The sequence below is a fragment of the Somniosus microcephalus genome, chromosome 8, assembly GCF_052327205.1.
Source record: "Somniosus microcephalus isolate GS21.2 chromosome 8, FLI_Smic_1.0, whole genome shotgun sequence".
Taxonomy (NCBI): Eukaryota; Metazoa; Chordata; class Chondrichthyes; order Squaliformes; family Somniosidae; genus Somniosus; species Somniosus microcephalus.
The window spans coordinates 107672074-107697821 of record NC_140994.1 but is presented as its reverse complement, the minus strand read 5'-3'; the positions used below and the strand labels follow the sequence as shown (position 1 = coordinate 107697821).

Below are 25748 nucleotides of genomic sequence, written 5' to 3'. Positions count from 1 at the left end.
ATTTGACAATTTTTTTTAAAGTTAATTTTTGAAAGCAAACCAGGCCTCCTTGAGGAAAACCACTGGAGGAGGGCAGGAAGGGACAGAGGCGTGATCTGGTCGAGGGGGTGTCTGGTCTCTTGGTACCCACCCTTGGGGGATTGAGTAGGGGTGTTCGTGGATGGAGGGTTAAGGATGAGGTGAGTGACTGGTGCAAACGGCAGGAGAAGATACAGAGGTTGAGCGGTTTATTCAGAGGGGAAAAGTTAGGGATAGTAATGGGAGTGGTAGGAAGGGGAATGGGTAGTGGGAAGATGAAGGGAGAGCGCACGTGATCGGAGCAAGGGGGTGGAGGGGAACATGAGTGATTGGGAGGTGGGGTGGGAAGGCAGCGATGAAGCCTGAGCTCTCCCCGCAGGCACCACCCCACATGTAGCTTGCAGCTATTGGTGGCTCCTTTCCCCATCAATCCATCTGAACCAAATGAAAAGAAGTGAGAAGGGGTGGGGGGGGGGGGCGGTGGTGGAGAGAGACACAAGCAGAAGAGGAGTAGGAGCCTAGCCAAGTTGTCTGACTTACCTCTGCTCTCCCATGACTGATCAGCTAGCATACTTCAGAAAAATAAACTGCACAAATGAACAGTGGTGACATCACCTTGCCCCCTGGGCAAACATGTTGTTTGTGTGTGAGCAGCACTGGCAAGAACTGGTTCAGTATCTTGCTGCCAATGTGTACACTGCCGAACCACTCCCTTAGCGAGCAGCACTGTGGGCTCCCAATCAAAAACAATGTACATTTATAAAGCACCTTTCAAAATGGAAACTGTTCCAAGGCACTGCACAGGAACAGGAGAGAAAAACATTTCGATAAAGGAACAGACGCAGAGCTTTGAAGTGAGAGGAGAGATGACCGAAAGCTTGGTCAAAAAGATAGGTTTTCAGAAGGCTTTTCAAGTTGGGGTGAAGATCAGATGCACACGAGGCTGGGGTTAGAGGATCAACGGGTGTGGGAGGGGATATAAATGGAGGGGGGTTTAAGATTGGGTGGGTGAGGCATGGAGGGATTTAAAGACAAAATGGAGGATTTTAAATTAATTGCATTGGCGAACAGGGAACCATTGCATATGAGTGTGGAACGTGTTATAGATCTGTGGGACATGGTATGGGACAAGATACTGGGGCTGATCATTGGACAAGTTGGAGTTTGGTGAAAGAATGGATTGGGGTTCTGTCTCTAGGGTAGGGAAGTAATGTTGCGGAGTTGGAAGTAAGCAATCTTGGTGATGTTGGTTTGAAACTCAACTCTGGTTTTGCACAGTCTCATTCACCCCAGGAGAGTGACTGGGGAGGGAATGGAATGAGTGGCAAGGGAGCAGAGTTTGCGTTGACTCATTGAATGGGCAGTGTGACAGCACAGCAGTGGTCAAGGGTTGAAGGTACTGGTAGAGAGGTAATGCTGGGTATCATCAGCGTATATATGGAAGCTGACCTGTGCTTGTGGACAATCTCATCGATGGGTAGATGAGGAAGAGGAGGTGATCCTTGGGAGATGACTGTGTGTGGGGGCAGGAAGAGAAGCTATTACTGGAGATACATTGGCTGTGTTTGGACATGTAGGAGTAGAATTACGAGAGGGTAGTCCCACAAAGCTGGGCAATAGAGGAGAGATGGTGTGAGAAACATAGAAGATAGGAGTAGGCCATTTGGCCCCTCGAGCCTGCTCCGCCATTTAATGAGATCATGGCTGATCATCCAAATTCAGTACCCTGTCCCTGCTTTCTCCCCATATCCCTTGATCCCTTTAGCCTTAAAAAATATATCTAACTCCTTCTTGAATATATTTAATGAATTGGCCTCAACTGCCTTATGTGGTAGAGAATTCCACAGGTTCACCACTCTCTGGGTGAAGCAATTCCTCCTCATCTCTGTCCTAAAAGGCTTACCCCTTATCCTTAGACTGTGACCCCTGGTTCTGGACTCCCCCGCCATTGGGAACATCCTTCCTGCATCTAGTCTGTCTAGTCCTGTTAGAATTTTATAGGTTTCAATGAGATCCCCTCTCATTCTTCTAAACTCCAGCGAATAAAAGCCCAATCGACCCAATCTCGCCTCATACGTCATTCCTGCCATCCCAGGTATCAGTCTGGTGAACCTTCGCTGCACTCCCTCCATGGCAAGAACATCCTTCCTCAGATAAGGTGACCAAAACTGCACACAATACTCAAGGTGTGGTCTCACAAAGGCCCTGTACAACTGCAGCAAGACATCCTTGCTCCTGTACTAGAATCATCTCGCTATGACGGCGAACACGGTGGCATAGTGGTTAGCACTGTTGCCTCACAGCGCCAGGGACCCGGGTTCGAATCCGGCCTCGGGTGACTGTCTGTGTGGAGTTTGCACATTCTCCCCGTGTTTGCGTGGGTTTCCTCCGGGTGCTCCGGTTTCCTCCCACAGTCCAAAGATGTGCGGGTTAGGTTGATTGGCTATGATAAATTGACCCTTAGTGTTAGGGGGATTAAATACGTGGGGTTACGGGGATAGGGTGGGATATGTGTTGATGTAGGGGTTATGGGGATCAGGTGGGATATGTGTCGGTGCAGGCTCGATGGGCCGAAATGGCCTCTATCTGCACTGTGGGGTTTCTGTGACTTCTGTGTAACATACCATTTGCCTTCTTAACCGCCTGCTGCACCTGCATGCTTACCTTCAGCAACTAGTGCACAAGGACACCCAGGTCTCGTTGCACTTCCCCTTTTCCCAATCTATTGCCGTTCAGATAATCTGTCTTCCTGTTTTTGCCACCAAAGTGAATAACCTCGCATTTATCCACATTATACTGCATCTGCCACGCATCTGCCCAATCACCCAACCTGTCCAAATCATACTGGAGTTTCTCGGCATCCTCCTCACAGCACACACGCCCACCCAGCTTTGTGTCGTCTGCAAACTTGGAGATATTACATCTAGTTCCCTCGTCTAGATCATTAATATATATTGTGAATAGCTGGGGTCCTAGCACTGAGCCCTGCGGTACCCCACTAGTCACTGCCTGCCACTCAGAAAAAGACCCGTTTATTCCAACTCTTTGTTTCCTGTCTGCCAACCAGTTCTCTAACCAAGTCATTACCTTTCCCCCCAATCCCATGTGCTTTAACTTTACACGCTAATCTCTTATGCGGCACCTTATCGAAAGCCTTCTGAAAGTCCAAATATACCACATCCACTGGTTCTCCCCTATCTATTCTACCAGTTACATCCTCAAAAAATTCCAGTAGATTAGTCAAGCACGATTTACCTTTTGTAAATCCATGTTGACTTTGTCCGATCCTGTCACTGGAGAGACGGTGTAGTTGACCATATTGAATGCTGTGAAGAGGTCCAGGAGGGATAGCATACCATGGACCCAGTCATGAAAGAGGCCAATCATGTCTTCGGCTAGGGCAGTTTCAGTACTATGACCAGACAGGCTGACCTACAACGGCATTACCAGCACTGAATCCCTCCCCATCAGCGTTCTGTGGGGTCACCATTAATCAGAAACTTAACTGGACCAGCCACACACACATTATGGCAGCACGGTGGCATAGTGGTTAGCACTGTTGCCTCACAGCGCCAGGGACCCGGGTTCGAATCCGGCCTCGGGCGACTGTCTGTGTGGAGTTTGCACATTCTCCCCGTGTTTGCGTGGGTTTCCTCCGGGTGCTCCGGTTTCCTCCCACAGTCCAAAGATGTGCGGGTTAGGTTGATTGGCTATGATAAATTGACCCTTAGTGTTAGGGGGATTAAATACGTGGGGTTATGGGGATAGGGTGGGATATGTGTTGGTGTAGGGGTTACAGGGATCGGGTGGGATATGTGTCGGTGCAGGCTCGATGGGCCGAAATGGCCTCTATCTGCACTGTGGGGTTTCTGTGAATTCTGTGGAAAAAAAAGAGCAGATCAGAGGCTGGGCATTCTGCAGTGAGTGTTTCACCTCCTGACTCCCCAAAGCCTTTCCACCATCTACAAGGCACAAGTCAGGAGTGTGATAGAATACTCTCCACTTGCCTGGATGAGTGCAGTTCCAACAACACTCCAGAAGCTCGACACTATCCAGAACAAAGCAGCCCACTTGATTGGCACCCCATACACCACCTCATTCACTTCCTCCACCACCAGCGTACCATGGCTGCAGTGTGTACCATCTACAAGATGCACTGCAGCAACTCGCCAAGGCTTCTTCAACAGTACCTCCCTAACCCGCAACCTCTACCACCTAGAAGGACATGGGCAGCAGGCACATGGGAACACCATCACCATGCTACAAGGATCAGTGCTTGGGCCTCAACTATTTACAATCTACATTAATGACTTTGATGAAGGGACTGAGTGCAATGTATCCATGTTTGCTGATGATACAAAGCTAGGTGGGAAAGTAAGCTGTGAGGAGGACACAAAGAGCCTGCAAAAGGATATAGTCTAAGTGAGTGGGCAATAAGGTGGCAGATGGAGTATAATGTGGGGAAATGTGAGGTTATTCACTTTGGTAGGAAGAATAGAAAACAGAATATTTTTTAAATGGTGAAAAACTATTAAATGTTGGCGTTCAGAGAGATTTAGCTGTCCCCGTACAGGAAACACAGAGTTAGCCTAAGGGTACAGCAAGCAATAAGGAAGGCAAATGGCATGTTGGCCTTTATTGCAAGGGGGTTGGAGTACAAGAGTAAGGAAGTCTTACTACAATTGTACAGCGCATTGGTGAGACCACACCTGGAGTACTGTGCACAGTTTTGGTGTCCTTATCTGCGGAAGGATATACTTGCCTTAGAGGCGGTGCAACGAAGGTTCACTAGATTGATTCCTGGGATGAGAGAGTTATTCTGTGATGAGAGATTGTGTAGAATGGGCCTATACTCTCTGGAGTTTAGAAGAATGAGAGGTGATCTCATTGAAACATACAAGATTCTGAAGGGGATTGACAGGGTAGATGCTGAGAGGTTGTTTCCCCTGGCTGGAGAATATAAGAGCAGGGAGGTTATGATGGAGCTGTACAAAACTCTGGTAAGGCCACAGCTGGAGTACTGTGTGCAGTTCTGGTCGCCTCACTATAGGAAGGATGTGATTGCTTTGGAGAGGGTGCAGAGAAGATTCACCAGGATGTTACCTGGGATGGAGCGCCTCAGCTATGAAGAAAGACTAAACAGGCTGGGGTTGTTTTCCTTGGAGCAAAGAAGGCTGAGGGGGGACCTGATTGAGGTGTACAAAATGATGAGGGGCATAGATAGGGTAGATAAAGAGGAACATTTCCCCTTAGTAGGGGGGTCAATAACAAGGGGGCATAGATTCAAGGTAAGGGGCAGGAGGTTTAGAGGGGATTTGAGGAGGAACTTTTTCACCCAGAGGGTGGTTGGAGTCTGGAACTCACTGCCTGAAAGGGTGGTAGAGGCAGGAACCCTCACAACATTCAAGAAGCATTTGGATGAGCACTTGAAATGCCATTGCATACAAGGCTATGGACCAAATGCTGGAAAATGGGATTAGATTAGACAGGGCTTGATGGACGGCGCAGACACGATGGGCCGAAGGGCCTCTTTCTGTGCTGTATGACTCTATGACTCTAGAACGGGGGCATAGTCTCAGGATAAGGGGTTGGCCATTTAAGATTGTGATGAGGAATTTGTTCACTCAGAGGGTTGTGAATCTTTGGAATTCTCTGCCCCAAAGGGCTGTAGATGCTAATTCATTGAGTATATTCAAGGCTGAGATGGATAGATATTTGGACTCTAGGGGAATCTAGAGATATGGAGATCGGGCGGGAAAGTGGAGTTGAAGTTGAAGATCAGCTATGATCTTATTGAATGGTGGAGCAGGCTCAACGGGCTGTATGGCTGACTCCTGCTCCTAATTCTTATGTTCTTGTGTTTTAATCACCTCCAAGTTACACAGCATCCTGACTTGGAAGTATATCGCCGTTCCTTTGTCGTCGCTGGGTCAAAATCCTGGAACTCCCTCCCGAACAGCACTGTGGGAGCACCTTCACCACATGGACTGCAGCGGTTCAAGAAGCCTGCTCACCACCACCTTCTCGAGGCCATTAAGGGATGGACAATAAATGCTGGCCTTGTCAGCAATGCCCACATCCCGTGAACGAATTAAAAAAAAACATAGGCCTGTTCCACCATTGAATTATCTGTATCTTTACTCCATCTACCTGCCTTGGTTCCATAACCCCTAATACCCTTGCATAACAAAAATCTATCAATCTCAGTTATGACATTTTCAGTGGACCCACAGCCTCAACAGAAGCTGATCGGAAGGATTCAGGCAGGGAGTTTTGGGAGGTGAGAACTTGTTCAAGGACCTTGGAGAGGAAAGGGAAGTTAGAAAAGGGGTGATAATTGCGAGTATGATGGGTCACGAGTGTACTTTTGAGGAGGGGTTTTGTGATGTTTTTGAAGGGGAGAAGGAGTTAACGTGTGAGTGAGGAGAGGATCAGGAGATGGGCCTCGTGGAGATGAACTTGGAGTGAGCAAGGGGAAGGGTTTGGTGAGACTGAAACTGCAGAGTGATGAGGGGGAGTTGGATCTCGAGCATGTGGGAAAGGCCAAGAGATGCGGTGAGGAAGGGGAAGTTGTGACAGAGGCAACTGCACACATGGTCCTAAACTTAGAGATAAAGAAATCCATGAGCTTTTTGCACTTGGCATTGGAGGTAAGGGTAGAGGGCGTGGAGAAATGGGGTTTGATGAGCTGAATAGTCATGGAGAAGAGGTGCCAAGAGGTTCCCTTGCCCTTCAGGAAGATCCTTGAATCATAGGAGGATTGGGTTGAGGTGAGTGAAGCTCAGCAACACTTGCTGTCTTCAAACCAAATCTGGCACTGGAGCACCATACCTGTCCTGGACAGATGAGGAGTGTACCGGGGATGGCATGGGTGAGAGACAGTAAGAATGAGGATGTCAAAGAAGCAGTTTAGCAGTGGATGTAAAAGATCCAATGGCACTATTTTGAAGGAGTTATCCCTGGTGTCGTAGCCAATATTTTTTCCTCAATCATCCCTTTCTTAATCCAATCTTTCTCTCAATCCAATCTTTCTTTCTCTCTCAATCCAATCTTTTTCTCTCTCAATCCAATCTTTCTTTCTCAATTCAATTCAATTCAATTCAAATGCTTTATTGGCATGAAAGTTTACAGGGAACCATGTTGCCAAAGCTTACATAACAAAAAGTACAGGTTTCCAACATTCTGTCGGTGTCAAACGTTTTTGACCCTCGTTGGGTACAGACAGTATTAATTTAAACAGTCGTTGACCCTCGTTGGGTGCATTCAGTATTAATTTAAAACAGTCGTTGGGTACATTCGGTATTGATTTAAACATTTTTAGCGTATATATGCTATGGGTGTGCTCGTTAGTCACTCACTGTTCCTCAGGTTGTGACATGTTACATATTGGGCACCAAGATATGGTCTGTCTCCCTCCCCCAGGACTATTCTTAATTTTGACAGGTCATCCAATTCTTTGAAATCTGGGGTTGTAAGGCTGAGCTTGTCAAAATATGTTTCTTGTCTCGTTGAATTTTTCGCATTTTAGGAGGAAGTGCACCTCTGTCTCAACCTCGCCGGCCAGACAGTGATCACATAATCTATTTTCTTTAGGTTGCCAGGATTTCTTGTATCTTCCTTTTTCAATTGCCAGTTGGTGGTCGCTTAGTCTGTATCTGGTGAGGGTCTGTCTCTGTTTTGTGTCTCTGATGGTCGAGAGATAGTCTGCCAGTTTATATTCTCTTTTTAGGGCCCGGTAGCATTCTAATCTGCTTTGGCTTTTGGTTATTGTGTTCCAATGTTCCAGGTAGGTTTCTTTGCATTGTTTAATGATTTGGTTCACTCGGATTGGTGTTTGGGGAGCAGTGTTGGTCTGGGACTGGTCAGGGTCCGGCTGGGTAGGAGAACTTAGTTTCAGTAACAACTGACTCAGGGGACTCTCTCTCTCACTCCAATCTCTCACTCCAATCTTTCTCTCCTCTCTCTCTCTCTCTCTCTCTCTCTCTCTCAATTCAATCTTTCTTTCCGTCTCTATTTCTCTTTCTGTACCTGATTTGACTTTGAATTTACACTTTCTACTCAATCATTGCACTGTTAATGTCACAGTCCTTCAATCTGATTGATTAAGGAGATACACAGTTGCTTGCCCAGGTCCCAGATGCCCAGCTTCCCTCGCTGTGACGTTATCAGCTCGCACTTTCAGCAACTTGCCGTGCAAAAAATTCAAAAACCTGAACGTGCAAGGGCAAGTTGTTAGATGCTCAGCCACAGCAAATGATAGCCCGTTGGGCTGTAACGTGTTTAGGAGGGACAGAATAGGTCAGAGAGGAGGAGAATGAGGAGAGGCAGGCAGAATTGGTGAGTTAGGGAATTCATGCTGTAATGGTCAACGGGTTCAGACAGTCAGTGCAGTTAAAGATCAAGGATAAAAAGGGGTTGTTCCATTAGTGGGGGTGTATTACAGATTCCTTAACTGTGGGAGGGAAATGGAAGAGGGAGATCATTGAGATGAGGAGGAATAACAGAATGATTGTTCTGGGAGCAGGGGCGATATCCCCGGTGTCCTGGCCAATATTTATCCCTCAATCAACATCACTAAAACAGATTATCTGCTCATTATCACATTGCTGTTTGTGGGAGCTTGCTGTGAGCAAATTGGATGCCGTGTTTCCCACATTACAACAGTGACTACACTTCAAAAAGTACTTCATTGGCTGTAAAGCGCTTTGGGACGTCCGGTGGTCGTGAAAGGCGGTATATAAATACAAGTCTTTCTTTTTCTTTTTAGCAGATGATGGGGTGGAGAACCAGAAGGAGGGAGTTCGGAGTTTGTGATAAATTTGTGATGGACCTGCACGGCTGGGAGTGTTTTTCTGGGAATGGATGGTGAGAGCGATGAGGTTAAGGAAGGGTGATGGGATGTAAGCAGTGAGGGAAATGAGGAGAGTGGTCTGAGATGGTCTTGTTCGTGACGTGGGCATGGTGTGTGTGGGGGTTGTGTATCGGGTGAGATTCAGTGAGGATCGGAGGGGGCTCTAAATTGAGCTCACTGTAGTTCTCTTTGTGGTCCTGTACACTACAAGTACACAACATGGGTGTTGCCTAACTGGTGTCGGGGACGAGCTGTCGTGTGTAGCAGTGGCTAAAAGTGTTGTGAAAACTGAGAGCTCTTGCTGTTCAGCTGACAGTTGTTTGGAGCAGGAGTTCTCGACCATTTTGCTTCGAAGGCCCCCCTCCCGTGTTATAAAAATTCCACAGACCCCCTGTAACACAACACAAGTAGTTTTTCTGTATAAAAATTAGTTATACAGTCAAACCTATATATTATTTTTGTTTTACTTACTTAATGTGAAACTTGTTGCTGGTGCTGAGCAACAATTCTGTCCAGGCGAGGAGGTACCTTCAACACAAGAGTAAAAAGTGGGAAATAATTAACAAAAAAGTCAAGCTGCATGCAGGGACTAAGTCCGAAAGGGGAAATGGTTAACCAAAAAGCGGAGAAATTATAAACCAAAACATGCAGAAATTAGTAAAAGGGGAGGAAATGGTTAATCAAAAGCCGGAAGTAGTTTTCGGAGACTAAGTCCAAAGTGGGAAATGGTTAACCAAGTGTCTTCCTGAAAAAATGCTGCCATCTGTGGGTAGGGGCCTGGAATGACCTTGGTTACTGATTTCCCATTCTGCATTTCCCCTGATTCATACGGCCGCGGTCGGATGCATTTTGCTCCGAGTCCGATTTCCTCTGGGAGTGGCAAAATGGCAACTCCGCTGTCGAGCTGGGTGTGCCGACCCGGTGTTCTGGAATATCTGATCTCTGGGTGAATGGCAGGTGAAAGGGCTTGCTGAGCAGGAGAGGGTAGTACCAAGCTTGTGTGGCTGAGCCTTTGCCAGATGAAGTGACAACAAGAAAGTGGAAGACTTGGATGTGGGTGTACAGGGCACAATTTCAAAATTTGCACACACAAAACTTGGAAGTATAGTGAACAGTGAAGAGGAGAGTGATCGACTTCAAGAGGACATTGACAGGCTGTTGGAATGGGCAGACACATGGCAGATGACATTTAATGCTGAAAAGTGTGAAGTGATACATTTTGGTAGAAAGAATGAGGAGAGGAAATATAAACTAAAAGGTACAATCCTAAAGAGGGTGCATGAACAGAGACCTGGGGGTATATGTGCACAAATCATTGAAGGTGGCAGGGCAGGTTGAGAAAGTAGTTAAAAAGGCTTACGGGATCCTAGGCTTCATGAACAGAGGTGTAGAGTACAGAAGCGTGGAAATTATGATGAACCTGTGTAAAACACTGACTCGGCCCCAACTGAGATTTGATGGAGTTGTTCAAAATCATGAGGGGTCTGGACAGAGTAGATAGAGGGAAATTGTTCCCATTGGCGGAAGGGTCGAGAACCAGAGGACACAGATTTAAGATGATTGGCAAAAGAACCAAAAGCGACATAAGAAAAAGCTGTTTTACGCAGCGAGTGGTTAGGCAATGGAATGCACTGCCTGAAAGGGTGGTGGAGGCAGACTCACGGGTTTCAAAAGGGAATTGGATAAGTAGCTGAAGGAAAGAAATTTGCAGGGCTATGGGGAAAGGGTGGGGGAGTGGGACTAGCTGAAGTGCTCTTGCAGAGAGCCAGCACGGGCTCGACGGGCCGAATGGCTGCCTTCTGTGCTGTAACCATTTCTATGACAGCTTTCCAACTGATAAATCGGTGGGCCTGCGACCGACCTTCATTTGTGCTAGCCAGGATGAAGGAGCACCCAATGATAACAGGAACTAACCCAGTTGACCACTGGGAAGCCAGGTGGTGGCTCCCAAAACCTATCGAGGCAGACATAGAAACATAGAAACATAGAAGATAGGAGCAGGAGTAGGCCATTCGGCCCTTCGAGCCTGCTCCGCCATTCAATGAGATCATGGCTGATCATCCAAACTCAGTACCCTGTCCCTGCCTTCTCCCCATACCCCTTGATCCCTTTAGCCTCAAGAAATATATCCAATTGTTTCTTGAATATATTGAATGAACTGGCCTCCACCGCCCTCTGTGGCAGAGAATTCCACAGGTTCACCACTCTCTGGGTGAAGAAATTCCTCATCATTTCAGTCCTAAATGGCTTACCCCTTATCCTTAGACTATGACCCCTGGTTCTGGACTCCCCGGCCATCAGAAACATCCTTCCTGCATCTAGTCTGTCCAGACCTGACAGAATTTTATAGGTTTTGATGAGATCCCCTCTCAATCTTCTGAACTCCAGTGAGTATAAGCCCAATCGACACAATCTCTCCTCATACGTCATTCCTGCCATCCCAGGTATCAGCCTGGTGAATCTTCGCTGCACTCCCTCCATGGCAAGAGCGTCCTTCCTCAGGTAAGGTGACCAAAACTGCACACACTACTCAAGGTGCGGTCTCACCAAGGCCCTGTACAACTGCAGCAAGGCATCCTTGTTCCTGTACTCGAACCTTCTTGCTACGAAGGCCAACATACCATTTGCCTTCCTAACCGCCTGCTGCACCTGCATGCTTACCTTCAGCGACTGGTGCACAATAACACCCAGGTCTCTTTGCACTTCCCCTTCTCCCAATCTATTGCCATTCAAATAATAATCTGCCTTCCTGTTTTTGCCACCAAAGTGGATAACCTCACATTTATCCACATTATAGTGCATTTGCCATGTTTCTGCCCAATCACCCAACATGTCCAAATCGTGCTGGAGTTTCACGACATCCTCCTCACAGCTTACCCTCCCACCCGGCTTTGTGTCGTCTGCAAATTTGGAGATATTACATCCAATTCCCTCATCCAGATCATTAATATATATTGTGAACAGCTGGGGTCCTAGGACCGATCCTTGCGGTACCCCACAAGTCACTGCCTGCCACTCGGAAAACGACCTGTTTATTCCAACTCTTTGCTTTCTGTCCGCCAACCAGTTCTCTATCCAAGTCAATACCAAGTCAGAGCAGGGAGATCCCGGGTCGCAAACCCAGTGTATGTTCAGTTGTCTAACTTAGCTGGGTGGCGATCGGAGCTCTACAATTGACCTCGAGACACCTGGGTTCCTACTCCTGATCACTACCAAGGAAAAGTTCATATAGCTGGAACATCTTGGAAGCTTTATCTGTAGTTATTCACCACTCTCGCGAGATGAAGTAACATAGGAACAGGAGGCGGCCATTCAGCCCCTCGAGCCTGTTCCGCCATTCAATTAGATCATGGCTGATCTGTACCTTAACTCCATCTCGTTACATATCCCTTAATACTCTTGCCTAACAAAAATCTATCAATCTCAGTTTTGAAATTTTCAATTGACCTAACCTCAACAGCTTTTTGGGGGGGAGAGTTCCAGATTTCCACCACCCTTTGTGCGAAGAAGTGCTTCCTGACATCCCCCCTGAACAGCCTGGCTCTAATTTTAAGGTTATGCCCCCACCCCCCCCCCCCCCCCCAACCAGAGGAAATAGTTTCTCTCTCTCGACCCTATCAACTCCTTTAATCATCTTAAACACCTCATTTAGATCACCCCTTAATCTTCTAAACTCAAGGGAATACAAGCCAAGCCTAGCCAAGTAACTTGGATAAAGCTCATGGTATATTGGGGCTGGAATTTCCGGGGCCTATGACCGCTTGCGCAGGAAATGGACGCCCGCTGGCGAAGAGTCGGGCTATTCGCCCAGCAAATGCCCACAAAGCACTTACGCCCGGTAAAAGCAGGCATGGGGCCTTTTACCAGTGTAAGGGTGAAAATAAATATTAAAATAAATTTAAAAAAATCATTTTAACACTTCAAAAACCTGTAAAATAAGTTTGTTATTTTTGACCCCTTGAAAAATGTTTACATTTATTTTTCAAAAAATAATTTTTTTATTTTAAATGTTTTTTATTTTAAATGTTTTTAAATTAATTCTAAACATGTAGGATCAAGGCTGCCATCTGCGGGTGCACCAGTCACCTTGCCTCGCTGATTGATTTTCAATTCACCGGTTGGCACTTCTGGGGTGCTCAGGTCGAACATGTTTGGCGAACCCCTGGTTTTGATGGCGCAATTCTCATCTTACCTTCTCTTCCCCCACCTCTCCATCTCTCTCTCTTCCTTCCCCTTTTCTCCTCCTTGGTTTATTCTCGGCTATTAGATCCCTAGGGTGGCTAGACCTCATGGCTGCCTCCTCTCAGTCCAAGCTTACACTGTAAGCCCAATACTTTTACCAACCACATTGCCTTCTCATTGGGCCTGTATGTGTGACCTCACCTCACCGGTCCCTGCCCTGTCTGGTACTTGGAAATTCACACTCTGGTTTATACCAGGGACGTGTCTATTCGCAACACCAAAGTTCTGATTGGTCCCCTTGGATGACGAGACCTGATTGCTGATTGGTCCCCTTGGAGGATAAGACTCACCCAGCAGTTTCTCGAGTGTGTAATTAGATCCTCCCTGCCTACTCAGTTACTTTGCAAAGTGTAATTTGAGCCATTCTGATTGCCTACTCCAGACAGAATAGAGTTCACATAAAACAGACGGGGCTCACCTTCGTGGGTCAATCACCCTCCCCTCTCCCTTAGACCGGGAGCATGTTCTTCCAACCCCCCCCCCATCCCGACTGTGCCCTCCATGCTCTTTATCCCCCCCACCCTTGACCACCTCTCTTCCCCCTTCCGATCCCCCCTCTCCCCTCCCCTCTCCCTTTCTCCCCCTCCTCTCTCCCTTTCTCCCCCTCCCCCTCTCTCCCCCACACCTCTCTCTCTCCCCCTCCCCCTCCGATCCCCCCTCTCCCCCATGCCACTATTTTGACAAAGTTTTGCACCCAAAATACCAAGGCCTAGAAAACGGATAGTGCCAGATCAGGGTGGGGAAGGGGGATGATCAGTAGGGTGGGGGAGGTCGATGGAGGGGGAGGGGTGGGGGGGGGCTGTTGATGGATGGGGGGTTCGATTTCGGAGGGATGGGAGTGCGATGGGGAAGAGAGAGGGCTGAGTGGGTGCTGGCATTGGTCTTCGGTACTGTTGTAGAGCTGGGAGGGAGGAGTGTGCAATTGGGTGGGGGGGCGGGGGAGATGCGATCAGGAAGGTGGGGAAGGCAGTCGGGGAGTGGCCAATGTTCCCCCTAATTTTATTTTGGGTGTGCGACCCATTCCCAGTTTCGCACATGTGCGAAATTTACCATTGGAAAAGCTGGTCCCGGGCTGCACGGGACTGACAAGCTGCTTAGAGGGAACGTTGGGGGGTTGAGCGGGTGCTAGCATTGATCTACGGCACTGCAGCAGAGCTGGGCGGCGGAGTTGAATCGGGAGGGAGGGTGGGATGTTCGAGCGGGTGCTGCAAACGGTCTTCGGCACTATAGTGAGCTGGGAGCGGCACTCTTGGACCTCCCGTTCCACACACAGGTCCGTCTTTTTTTAAACTTGCCTTTTTGGTGGAAGCTCCAGCGATCCCTTTAAGGGCTCCCAGGCTAGGTCATGTATGGACCACGTTTTCCTGTACACAGCACACCCAGTGCCAGCTGTATTGAGGGCCGCCTCATTTTGCAACTGCCTATTTGTGTCTCCTGTTTTCTTTCAATCTTCATTTGGAGTGGAAGAGTGGGGACTCTAATTCCTTCCCCATTCAGGAATTCACCAGTAAGCTCCCTCTAAGAAGAGTACATTCTTGGGAATCATCTGCTGCTGGGCTGATGTGAATAGAAATGCACCCACCACCACAATATGTGAATGATTTGTCAAGACAAGGTGATCAATTGCTGGCTGTTGTGGAAAGAGATGTCTCCAAACATTGAAATAACAACAGAAAATGCTGGAAATACTCAGCAGGCCAGGCAGCATCCATGGAGAGAGAAACAGAGTTAACGTTTCAGGTCTGGGACCCTTCATCAGAACTGGAAAAAGCTGGAGATGTAACAGATATTAAGCAGGTGCAGAGAGGGGGAGGAAGGAATTGAAAGAACATCCTGTGCTTATGTAAAAGGCAGGAAAGATCAAATGTTGCAAATGGGAATGGCAAAATCATACAGCATGAAAAATGGGGGCAGGGATAATTATCTGAAATTGTTGAACTCGATGTTGAGTCCGGAAGGCTGTAAAGTCCCCAATTGAGCTTACGTTGAGCTTCATTGGAACAATGTAATAGGCCGAGGACAGAGAGATCAGAGTGGGAGTGAAGCAGTGAATTAAAGTGACAGGCGACCGGAAGCTCGGGGTCACCCTTACGGACTGAACGGAGGTGTTCCGCAAAGCGGTTGCTCAATCTGCGTTTGGTCTCCCCAATGTAGAGGAGACCGCATCGTGAGCAGCGAATACAGTATACTAGATTGCGAGAAGTACAAGTAAATCGCTGTTTCACCTGGAATTGGTGTTATTTCAGATTTCCAGCATCCGCAGTATTTTGCGATTCTACAAACACTGAAATTGGTGTTTTCTGATGTATACCTATGTCTGTTTCTCATTCTCCTTCTCCATCTCTGTCCCTCTGTCAGTCTCGGTTAAAAATACACGTGATTTAAATTTTAACCCGAAATAAGCTTTTGAAATTCACCTTAATCCCAATTAATGAAGTAAAACAACCAAATAGATTTTGTTTGCATGTTTTCCTCTCTGTCTCCATCATTCAGATAGATTAAATGTTAGTGGTGTAGCTATGCACACTGTACAAGCCCAGACTGCAGGATCTACCCTCTGAACATCCATCATTTTGGGTAAAGATATCAAATCCAGCCCCAGGCATTTGGGAGAGGCTGAGGTCTCTACGTAAAAACTCCTGCAAAGGTATTCAAAGATGTGAAAAATAACTATTCCATGTGTAAGTTTAATCACGTTACTGTGAAATGTATTCATATTGGAATTTCTTTCTTTGTTTAAAAACTGATTTTGGAAATGAGAAAAGAACTGCAGATGAAAATGTCTCCAATTTTTCTTTTCATTTTGAGTGACTCAATTCATTCATCAACAAACGGTGAAAGGCAAGTGTTTCCATGGGGCCACATCACCGTCAAATGTCCATCTGGGCAGTCTGAATGTTAAATGATGACTTGATTTTGACAACAGGAAGTCGACACACAGAAAGGCTTCTAACCCTAGCACAGATCTCCTGGTGTTGCTCACAGTGACTCTGAGAATGTTCTCTTGTACAGCAGAACGGTTGCTCTGTGATTGTTTTCAGCAGGGCGAAGTGAGGAACAGAACAGCATTGTGGATTTGGGATGGGCACGGAGCAGGCCTCTGCCATACAGCTCACCGAGCCAGGCTAGCAATAAGCACACTTCAGTGCAGTACTGAGGGAGCGCTGCACTGTCTGAGGAGCTAAAGATCCCCTGGCAATTTCCGAGAAAAAACAAGGGAGTTCCCCTGGTGTCCTAATCATTTATCCCTCAACCAATATCACTAAAACATATTACCTTGTCTTTTTTAATTTTATTGCTGTTTGTGGGAGCTTGCTGTGTGCAAATTAGCACTTCAAAAAGTCTGTCATTGGCTGTAAAGCGCTTTGGGATGTCCTGAGGTCATGAAACTCGCTGTTTAAAAATGCAAGTCTTTCATTCTAAATGGTAGTGAGGGAGAAATTTTAGGTTGACGAAAGCAAGTGGAATCCATCTTGGATATATGGAGGTAAACATCATAGAAACATAGAAGATAGGAGGAGGAGTAGGCCATTCGGCCCCTCAAGCCTGCGCTGCCATTTAATGAGATCATGGCTGATCATCCAAATTCAGTACCCTATCCCTGCTTTCTCCCCATATCCCTTGATCCCTTTAGCCTTAAAAAATATATCTAACTCCTTCTTGAATATATTTAATGAATTGGCCTCAACTGCTTTCTGTGGTAGAGAATTCCACAGGTTCACCACTCTCTGGGTGAAGAAATTCCTTCTCATCTCTGTCCTAAATGGCTTACCCCTTATCCTTAGACTGTGACCTCTGGTTCTGGACTCCCCCGCCATCGGGAACATCCTTCCTGCATCTAGTCTGTCTAGTCCTGTGAGAATTTTATAAGTTTCAATGAGATCCCCTCTCATTCTTCTAAACTCCAGCGAATATAAGCCCAATCGACCCAATCTCTCTTCATAAGTCATTCCTGCCATCCCAGGTATCAGTCTGGTGAATCTTCGCTGCACTCCCTCCATGGCAAGAACATCCTCAGATAAGGTGACCAAAACTGCACACAATACTCAAGGTGTGGTCTCACCAAGGCCCTGTACAACTGCAGCAAGACATCCTTGCACCTGTACTCGAATCCTCTCGCTATGAAGGCCAACATACCATTTGCCTTCTTAACCGCCTGCTGCACCTGCATGCTTACCTTCAGCGACTGGTGCACAAGGACACCCAGGTCTCGTTGCACTTCCCCTTTTCCCAATCTATTGCCGTTCAGATTTTCCACGAAAGTGGAGAACCTCGCATTTATCCACATTATACTGCATCTGCCCAATCACCCAACCTGTCCAAATCATACTGGAGTTTCTCTGCATCCTCCTCACAGCACACACGCCCACCCAGCATTGTGTCGTCTGCAAACTTGGAGATATTACATCTAGTTCACTCGTCTAGATCATTAATATATATTGTGAATAGCTGGGGTCCTAGCACCGATCCCTGCGGTACCCCACTAGTCACTGCCTGCCACTTGGAAAAAGATCTGTTTATTTCAACTCTTTGCTTCCTGTCTGCCAGCCAGTTCTCTATCCAAGTCAGTACCTTACCCCCAATCCTATGTGCTTTAACTTTGCACGCTAATCTCTTATGCGGGACCTTATCGAAAGCCTTCTGAAAGTCCAAATACACCACATCCACTGGTTCTCCCTTATCTATTCTACCAGTTACATAATCAAAAAATTCCAGTAGATTAGTCAAACATGATTTACCTTTTGTAAATCCATGTTGACTTTGTCCAATCCTGTTACTGTTTTCCAAGTGCTCTGCTATTACATCTTTTATAATGGACTCTAGCATTTTCCCTACTACAGATGTCAGTCTTACCGGTCTATAATTGCACGTTTTCTCCCTACCACCTTTTTTAAATAGTGGGGTTACATTAGCTACCCTCCAATCCATGCCAGAGTCTATAGAATTTTGGAAGATGACCAGCAATGCATCTACTATTTCTAGGGCCACTTCCTTAAGTACCCTAGGATGTAGATTATCAGGCCCTGGGGATTTATCGGCCTTCAATCCCGTCAATTTCCCTAACACCATTTCCCTACAAATACTGATTTCTTTCAGTTCCTCCCTCTCATTAGACCCTATGTTCCCCGACATCTCTGGGAGGTTATTTGTGTCCTCCTTTGTGAAGACAGAACCAAAGTATGTACAGGAAGCTCTTTGGTATCCGGCACCGACGGGACCGGGATGGTGCCGGTTGATTAAAAATTCTGGATGACGGAGAGGGTTATCTACCGAGGCTATTTTTAACAATCAGTTAGACTCCTGTTGTTGAGGTGTTCGGACTTCCGACAGCGCCAAGAAGCCGAGTAGTGGCAGTTTGGAGAACTACCCCCACTGACAGAGGATCAGAGGGACCTTGGTGTGCATGTACATAGATCCCTGAAGGCAGCAGAACAGGTGGATAAGGTGGTTAAAGAGGCATATGGGATACTTGCCTTCATTAGCCGAGGCATAGAATATAAGAGCAGGGAGGTTATGATGGAGCTGTCCAAAACGCTGGTAAGGCCACAGCTGGAGTACTGTGTGCAGTTCTGGTCGCCACACTATAGGAAGGATGTGATTGCTTTGGAGAGGGTGCAGAGGAGATTTACAAGGATGTTACTTGGGCTGGAGCGCTTCAGCTATGAAGAAGGACTGGACAGGCTGGGGTTGTTTTCCTTGGAGCAGAGAAGGCTGAGGGGGGACCTGATTGAGGTGTACAAAATTATGAGGGGCATAGATAGGGTAGATAGAAAGGAACTTTTCCCCTTAGTAGAGGGGTCAATAACAAGGGGGCATAGATTCAAGGTAAGGGGCAGGAGGTTTAGAGGGGATTTGAGGAAAAACTTTTTCACCCAGAGGGTGGTTGGAATCTGGAACTCACTGCCTGAAAGGGTGGTAGAGGCAGGAACCCTCACAACATTCAAGAAGCATTTGGATGAGCACTTGAAATGCCATAGCATACAAGGCTACGGACCAAATGCTGGAAAATGGGATTAGATTAGGCAGGGCTTGATGGCAGGCACGGACGCGATGGGCCGAAGGGCCTCTTTCTGTGCTGTATAAATCTATGACTCTATGACTAACTCGGCCACCGTGGGAGTCTCGGGCTCGGTAACATTTCTGGTTATTGAGGTGTTGTTTTCGGAGTATGAATTTTGCTGGTTAATAAGAGAATTCTGGATATTTAGGTGCCGTTTAAACGAGAGTTTCCTGTATCTTTTGTGAATAGCTGGGGTCCTAGCACCGATCCCTGCGGTACCCCACTAGTCACTGCCTGCCACTCGGAAAAAGACCTGTTTATTCCAACTCTTTGCTTCCTGTCTGCCACCAGTTCTCTATCCAAGACAGTACCTTACACCCCCAATCCCATGTGCTTTAACTTTGCACGCCAATCTCTTATGCGGGACCTTATCGAAAGCCTTCTGAAAGTCCAAATACACCACATCCACTGGTTCTCCCTTATCTATTGCCTATCCACCGTCAACCCTTTAAGTAACGTTCCCCAATCCATCCTAGCCAAAAAGGCCCAGTCTTTTGAGCCTTTCATTATAACTCTATCCTATCATTCTAGTGAGTCTTTTTCCCTTCCTGCAATGGGGAGCCCAAAACTGACATCCAATTGTAGTCTAACCAATGTCTTGTCCAGATTAATCACTTTCCTGTTTCTTTATTCAATGGCCCTGTGTATAAAACAACAACTACTTTCATTTATATAGTGCCTTTAACATAGTAAAATGTTCCAAGGCGCTTCACAGGAGCATTATCAGACAAAATTTCACACCGAGCCACATAAGGAGATATTAGGACAGGTAACCAAAAGCTTGGCCAAAGACGTTTTATGGGGCGTCTTTACGCGAGAGAGAAGGGGAGAGGTTTAGGGAGGGAATTCCAGAGCTTTGGGCCTAGGCAGCTGGAGGCACGGCCGCCAATGGTGGTGTGATTAAAATCAAGGATGTGCAAGAGGCCAGAATTGGAGGAAAGCAGATATCTCGGCGGCTTGTAGGGCTGGAGGAGATTAGAGATAGGAGGGGTGAAGCCATGGAGTGATTTGAAAACAAGGATGAAAATTTTAAAATGGAGGTGTGCCAGAGCGGGAGCCAGCGCAATCCCACTTGCCTTTTCCCACCATTAGTTCAGTGTATCAGCACTCTGCAGATAGCTGTCACTCCCCTCTGTTAATCTAACCATCACACACTTCTCAAACCAATGCTCAGTTATGCATGTTTAAAGGTTGGGGCTGGAATATGAACCATGACTTTGGTTCAGAATAGATTGCATTTTCCTAATCGGTAAGCACTCTTTTTTTCTTTGGCCCATCTAGATTGTAGAAGAGTTATGGGAGGAGGAATTCATCGAGCGTTGCTTTCAAGAAATGCTGGAGGAGGAGGAGGAGCATGAATGGTTTATTCCAGCACGGGATCTGGCCCCGACCATCGGGCAGATCCAGGAGCAACTCAACGTACTCGTCATCAGCACCAATGGATCGGTGGAGGACCTTGTGGTAAGGATAACCTCACTTCTGAGCAAGAGCACGGGTACCGGGCGTGCGGGGGGAGCGCGGGTACCGGGCGTGCGGGGGGAGGGCGGGTACCGGTCGTGCGGGGGGAGCGCGGGTACCGGGCGTGCGGGGGGGAGCGCGGGTACTGGGGGGGGAGCGCGGGTGCAGGGCGTGGGGGGGTGCAGGGCGTGGGGGGGTGCAGGGCGGGTGCAGGGCGTGGGGGGGGGTGCAGGGCGTGGGGGGGTGGGGGGGGTTTGCAGGGCGTGGGGGGGGTTGCAGGGCGTGGGGGGGGGTGCAGGGTGTGGGGGGGGGAAGGGGGGTTGCAGGGCGTGGGGGGGGAGCGCGGGTGCAGGGCGTGGGGGGGGAGCGTGGGTGCAGGGCGTGGGGGGGAGCGGGGGTGCAGGGGGGCAGCGGGGGGGCAGCGGGGGTGCAGGGGGGCAGCGGGGGTGCAGGGCGTGGGGGGGCAGCGGGCGTGGGGGGGGAGCGGGGGTGCAGGGCGTGGGGGGGGAGCGGGGGTGCAGGGCGTGGGGGGGGAGCGGGGGTGCAGGGCGTGGGGGGGGAGCGGGGGTGCAGGGCGTGGGGGGGGAGCGCGGGTGCAGGGCGTGTGGGGGGAGCGCGGGTGCGGGGGGAGCGTGGGTACTGGGTATGTGCAGCGAGTGAGGGTACAAGGCGTGTGCAGGGAGCGCGGGTACAGGGCGTGTGCTGGCGAGCGCGGGTACAGGCCGTGTGGTGGCGAGCGCGGGTACCGGGTGTGTGCGGGGAGCGCGGGCACAGAGGCGTGTGGGGGGAGCGCAGGTAGAGAGGCGTGTGGGGGGAGCGCGGGTACCGGGCGTGTGGGGGGAGCGCGGGTACCGGGCGTGTGGGGGGAGCGCGGGAACAGGGCGTGTGGGGGGAGCGCGGGTACAGGACGTGTGGGGGGAGCGCGGGTACAGGGCTGGCACGGGGAGCGCGGGTACAGGGCTGGCACGGGGAGCGCGGGTACATGGCGTGCGGGGGGAGCGCGGGTACAGGTGGTGTGGGGGGAGCGCTGTAAAAAGGGCGTGTGGGGGGAGTGCGGGTACAGGTGGTGTGGGGGGGAGAGCGGTTAAAAGGGCGTGTGGGGGGAGCGCGGGTACAAGGCGTGTGGTGGGAGCGTGGGTACAAGGCGTGTACAGTGAGCATGGGTAGAAGGCGTGTGCATGGAGCGCGGTTACCGGGCATGTGCGGGCAGCGCAGGTACCGGGCGTGTGGGGGGAGCACGGGTACAAGGCGTGTGGGGGGAGCGTGGGTACCAGGTGTGTGCGTCGAGCACGGGTACAAAGCGTGTGGGGGGAGCGTGGGTACAGGGCGTGTGCGGGGAGCGTGGGTACAGGGCGTGTGCGGGGAGCGTGGGTACAGGGCGTGTGCAGGGAGCGTGGGTACAGGGCGTGTGCGTGGAGCGTGGGTACAAGGCGTGTGGGGGGAACGCGGGTACAGGGCGTGTGCGTGGAGCGTGGGTACAAGGCGTGTGGGGGGAACGCGGGTACAAGGCGTGTGCGGGGAGCATGGGTACAAGGCGTGTGCAGGGAGCACGGGTACAGGGCGTGTGGGGAGCGCGGGTACAGGGCGTGTGGGGGGAGCTTGGGTACAGGGCGTGTGGGGGGAGTGCGGGTACAAGGCGTGTGGGGGGAGCGCGGGTACAAGGCGTGAGGGGGGAGCGCGGGTACAAGGCGTGTGGGGGAGCGCAGGTAGAAGGCGTGTGCGGCGAGCGCGGGTACAAGGCGTGTGGGGGGAGCACGGGTACAGGGCACGTGGGGTGAATGCGGGTACATGGCGTGTGGGGGGAGCGTGGGTACAAGGCGTGTGGGGGGAGCGCGGTTACAGGGCATGTGGGGGGAGCGTGGGTACAGGGCGTGTGGGAGGAGCGCGGGTGCAGGGCATGTGGGGGGAGCACGGGTACAAGGCGTGTGGGGGGAGCGCGGGTACAAGGCGTGTAGGGGGAGCGTGGGTGCAAGGCGTGTGCAGGCAGCGCAGGTACAGGGCGTGTGGGGGGAGCGCGGGTACAAGGCGTGTGCGTGGAGCACGGGTACAAGGCGTGTGCGGGGAGCATGGGTACAAGGCGTGTGGGGCGAGTGCAGGTACAAGGCGTGTAGGGGGACCGCCGGTAGAAGGCGTGTAGGGGGACCGTGGGTACAAGGCATGTGGGGGGAGCGCAGGTACAGGGCATGTGGGGGGGGAGTGCGGATGCGGGGGGAGCGCGGGTACAAGGCGTGTGGGGTGAGCGCGGGTAGAAGGTGTGTAGGGGGATCGTGGGTGCAAGGCGTGTGTGGGGAGAACGGGTCCAAAGCGTTACGGGGGAGCGCGGGTATAAGGCGTGTGCGGGGCAGGCGCGAGTACAACGCGTGTGCGGGGAGCGTGGGTACAGGGCATGTGCCGGGAGCGCGGGTACAAGGCGTGTGGGGTCGAGCACGGGTAGAAAGCATGTAGGGGGATCGTGGGTTCAAGGTGAGTGCGGGGTGCGCGTGTACTGTGCATGTAGTGGGAGCGCGAATGCAAGGCGTGTGCGGTGAGCGCGGGTACAAGGCGTGTTGGGGAGCGCGGTGTAGGGGGAGCGCGGGTACAGGGCGTGTGGGGGGAGCGCGGGTACAGGGCGTGTGGGGGGAGCGCGGGTACAGGGCGTGTGGGGGGAGCGCGGGTACAGGGCGTGTGGGGGGAGCGCGGGTACAGGGCGTGTGGGGGGAGCGCGGGTACAAGGCGTGTGGGGGGAGCGCGGGTACAAGGCGTGTGGGGGAGCGCGGGTACAGGGCGTGTGGGGGGCGAGTGGGTACAGGGCGTGTGGGGGAGCATGGGTACAAGGCGCATGGGGCGAGCGCGGGTACAGGGCGTGTGGGGGGAGCGCCGGTACAAGGCGTGTGGGGGAGCGCGGGTACAAGGCGCATGGGGCGAGCGCGGGTACAGGGCGTGTGGGGGGAGCGCGGGTACAGGGCGTGTGGGGGAGCATGGGTACACGCCGTGTGGGGGAGCGTGGGTACACGGCGTGTGGGGGGACCGCGGGTACAGGGCATGTGGGGGGTGCGTGGGTATAAAGCGTGTGCAGGGAGCGAGGGTACAAGGCGTGTGCGGGCAGCGCGGGTACAAGGCATGTGGGGGGAGCGTGGGTACAGGGCGCGTAGGGGGGTGCGTGGGTATAAAGCGTGTGGGGGAACGCGGGTACAAGGCGTGTGGGGTGAGCGCGGGTACAGGGCGTGTGGGGTGAGCGCGGGTACAGGGCGTGTGGGGGGAGCTTGGGTACAGGGCGTGTGGGGGGAGTGCGGGTACAAGGCGTGTGGGGGGAGCACGGGTACAAGGCGTGTGCGGGCAGCGCGGGTACAAGGCATGTGGGGGGAGCGTGGGTACAGGGCGTGTAGGGGGTGCGTGGGTATAAAGCGTGTGGGGGAACGCGGGTACAAGGCGTGTGGGGTGAGTGCGGGTACAGGGCGTGTGGGGTGAGCGCGGGTACAGGGCGTGTGGGGGGAGCTTGGGTACAGGGCGTGTGGGGGGAGTGCGGGTACAAGGCGTGTGGGGGGAGCGCGGGTACAAGGCGTGTGCGGCGAGCGCGGGTACAAGGCATGTGGGGGGAGCACGGGTAAAGGCACGTGGGGTGAATGCGGGTACATGGCGTGTGGGGGGAGCGCGGGTTCAAGGCGTGTGCAGGGAGCACGGGTGCAGGGCGTGTGGGGGGAGCGCGGGTACAAGGCGTGTGGGGGGAGCGCGGGTACAAGGCATGTGGGGGGAGCGCGGGTACAGGGCGTGTGGGGGGAGCGCGGGTACAAGGCGTGTGGGGGGAGCGCGGGTACAAGGCGTGTGGGGGGAGCGCGGGTACAACGCGTGTGGGGGAGAGCGGGTAGAAGGCACGTGCGGCGAGCGCGGGTACAAGGCGTGTGGGGGGAGCACGGGTACAAGGCGTGTGGGGGGAGCGCGGGTACAAGGCGTGTGCAGGGAGCGCAGGTACAGGGCGTGTGGGGGGAGCGCGGGCACAGGGCGTGTGGGGGGAGCATGGGTACAGGGTGTGTGGGGGGAGCGCGGGTGCAGGGCGTGTGGGGGGAGCGCGGGTACAAGGCGTGTGGGGGGAGCGCGGTTAGAAGGCGTGTGTGGCGAGCGCGGGTACAAGGCGTGTGGGGGGAGCACGGGTACAAGGCATGTGCGGGGAGCGCGGGTACAAGGCGTGTGGGGGGAGCACGGGTACAGGGCACGTGGGGTGAATGCGGGTACATGGCGTGTGGGGGGAGCGTGCGTACAGGGCGTGTGGGGTGAGTGTGGGTACAAGGCGTGTGGGGTCAGCGCGGGTACAAGGCGTGTGGGGGGAGCGCGGGTACAAGGCGTGTGCGGGGAGCACGGGTACAAGGCGTGTGCCGGGAGCGCGGGTACAGGGCGTGTGGGGGGAGCGCAGGTGCCTCGTTCTCCCGGTTTTTCCTCGGGTTTATTCCTTTCCTTCTTCTGTCCCTTTGCTTTGTTTCTTTTTGTCTTTGTTTCTTTCTGCTGTTTTCCACGGAGTTTTTTTTTTCCTCTGTCGGCTTTGGTGGCCTTTTTGGCGGTCTTTTCCTTCCTTACTTAATCTAGACTAACCTAAACTTAAACTTAAACTAAAGTAAGCTAAATTAACTAAGATTAAATTTAACTTTTAAACATTTTAAAACTTGAAATGAAACTTTTTTCCCCACTTTAAACACTAAAAACACTAACAATTCAGCAACCCATCTTCAGTGTGCGTGTATCTTCCCCTCCCCCAGTCTCTCTCTCTCTCTCTGTCTCTCTCTCTCTCTTTCTCTCTCTCTCTGTCTCTCTCTCTCTCTCTCTCTCTCTCTCTCTCTGTCTCTCTCTCTCTCTCTCTCTGTCTGTCTATCTCTCTGTTTCTCTGTGTCTCTCTCTCTCTCTCACTCTGTCTCTCTTGGTCAGTCTCTCTCTGTCTCTCTCTCTCTCTCTGTATCTCACTGTCTCTCTGTGGACTGTGTCTCTCTGCGTCTCTTTCCCTCTCTCTCTCTCTCTCCGTCTCGCTCGCTGGCTGGCTGGCTCTCCGTCTCGCTCGCTCGCTCGGCGCGTCCCATCCCATCTTATTATGTGTTGGGGGGAGCCTAATCGGGTTTTGGCCAGCCATTCCATGGCTCTGTCTGTTGTTGGGCA

The 25748-nt window shown here is 51.2% G+C and overlaps 1 protein-coding gene across 4 annotated transcripts in view; it reads left to right on the top strand.

Moving 5' to 3' along the window:
* Positions 1-25748, top strand: part of LOC147113748 (polyadenylate-binding protein-interacting protein 2-like) — a 96894-nt gene that overhangs the window by 51746 nt on the left and 19400 nt on the right. For all 4 annotated transcript variants that reach the window (XM_085995058.1, XM_085995057.1, XM_085995059.1 and 1 more), the window contains exon 3: positions 20454-20633. In XM_085995058.1, the coding sequence (XP_085851184.1) occupies positions 20454-20633 (180 nt within the window). The remainder of the gene's footprint in view (positions 1-20453; positions 20634-25748) is intronic.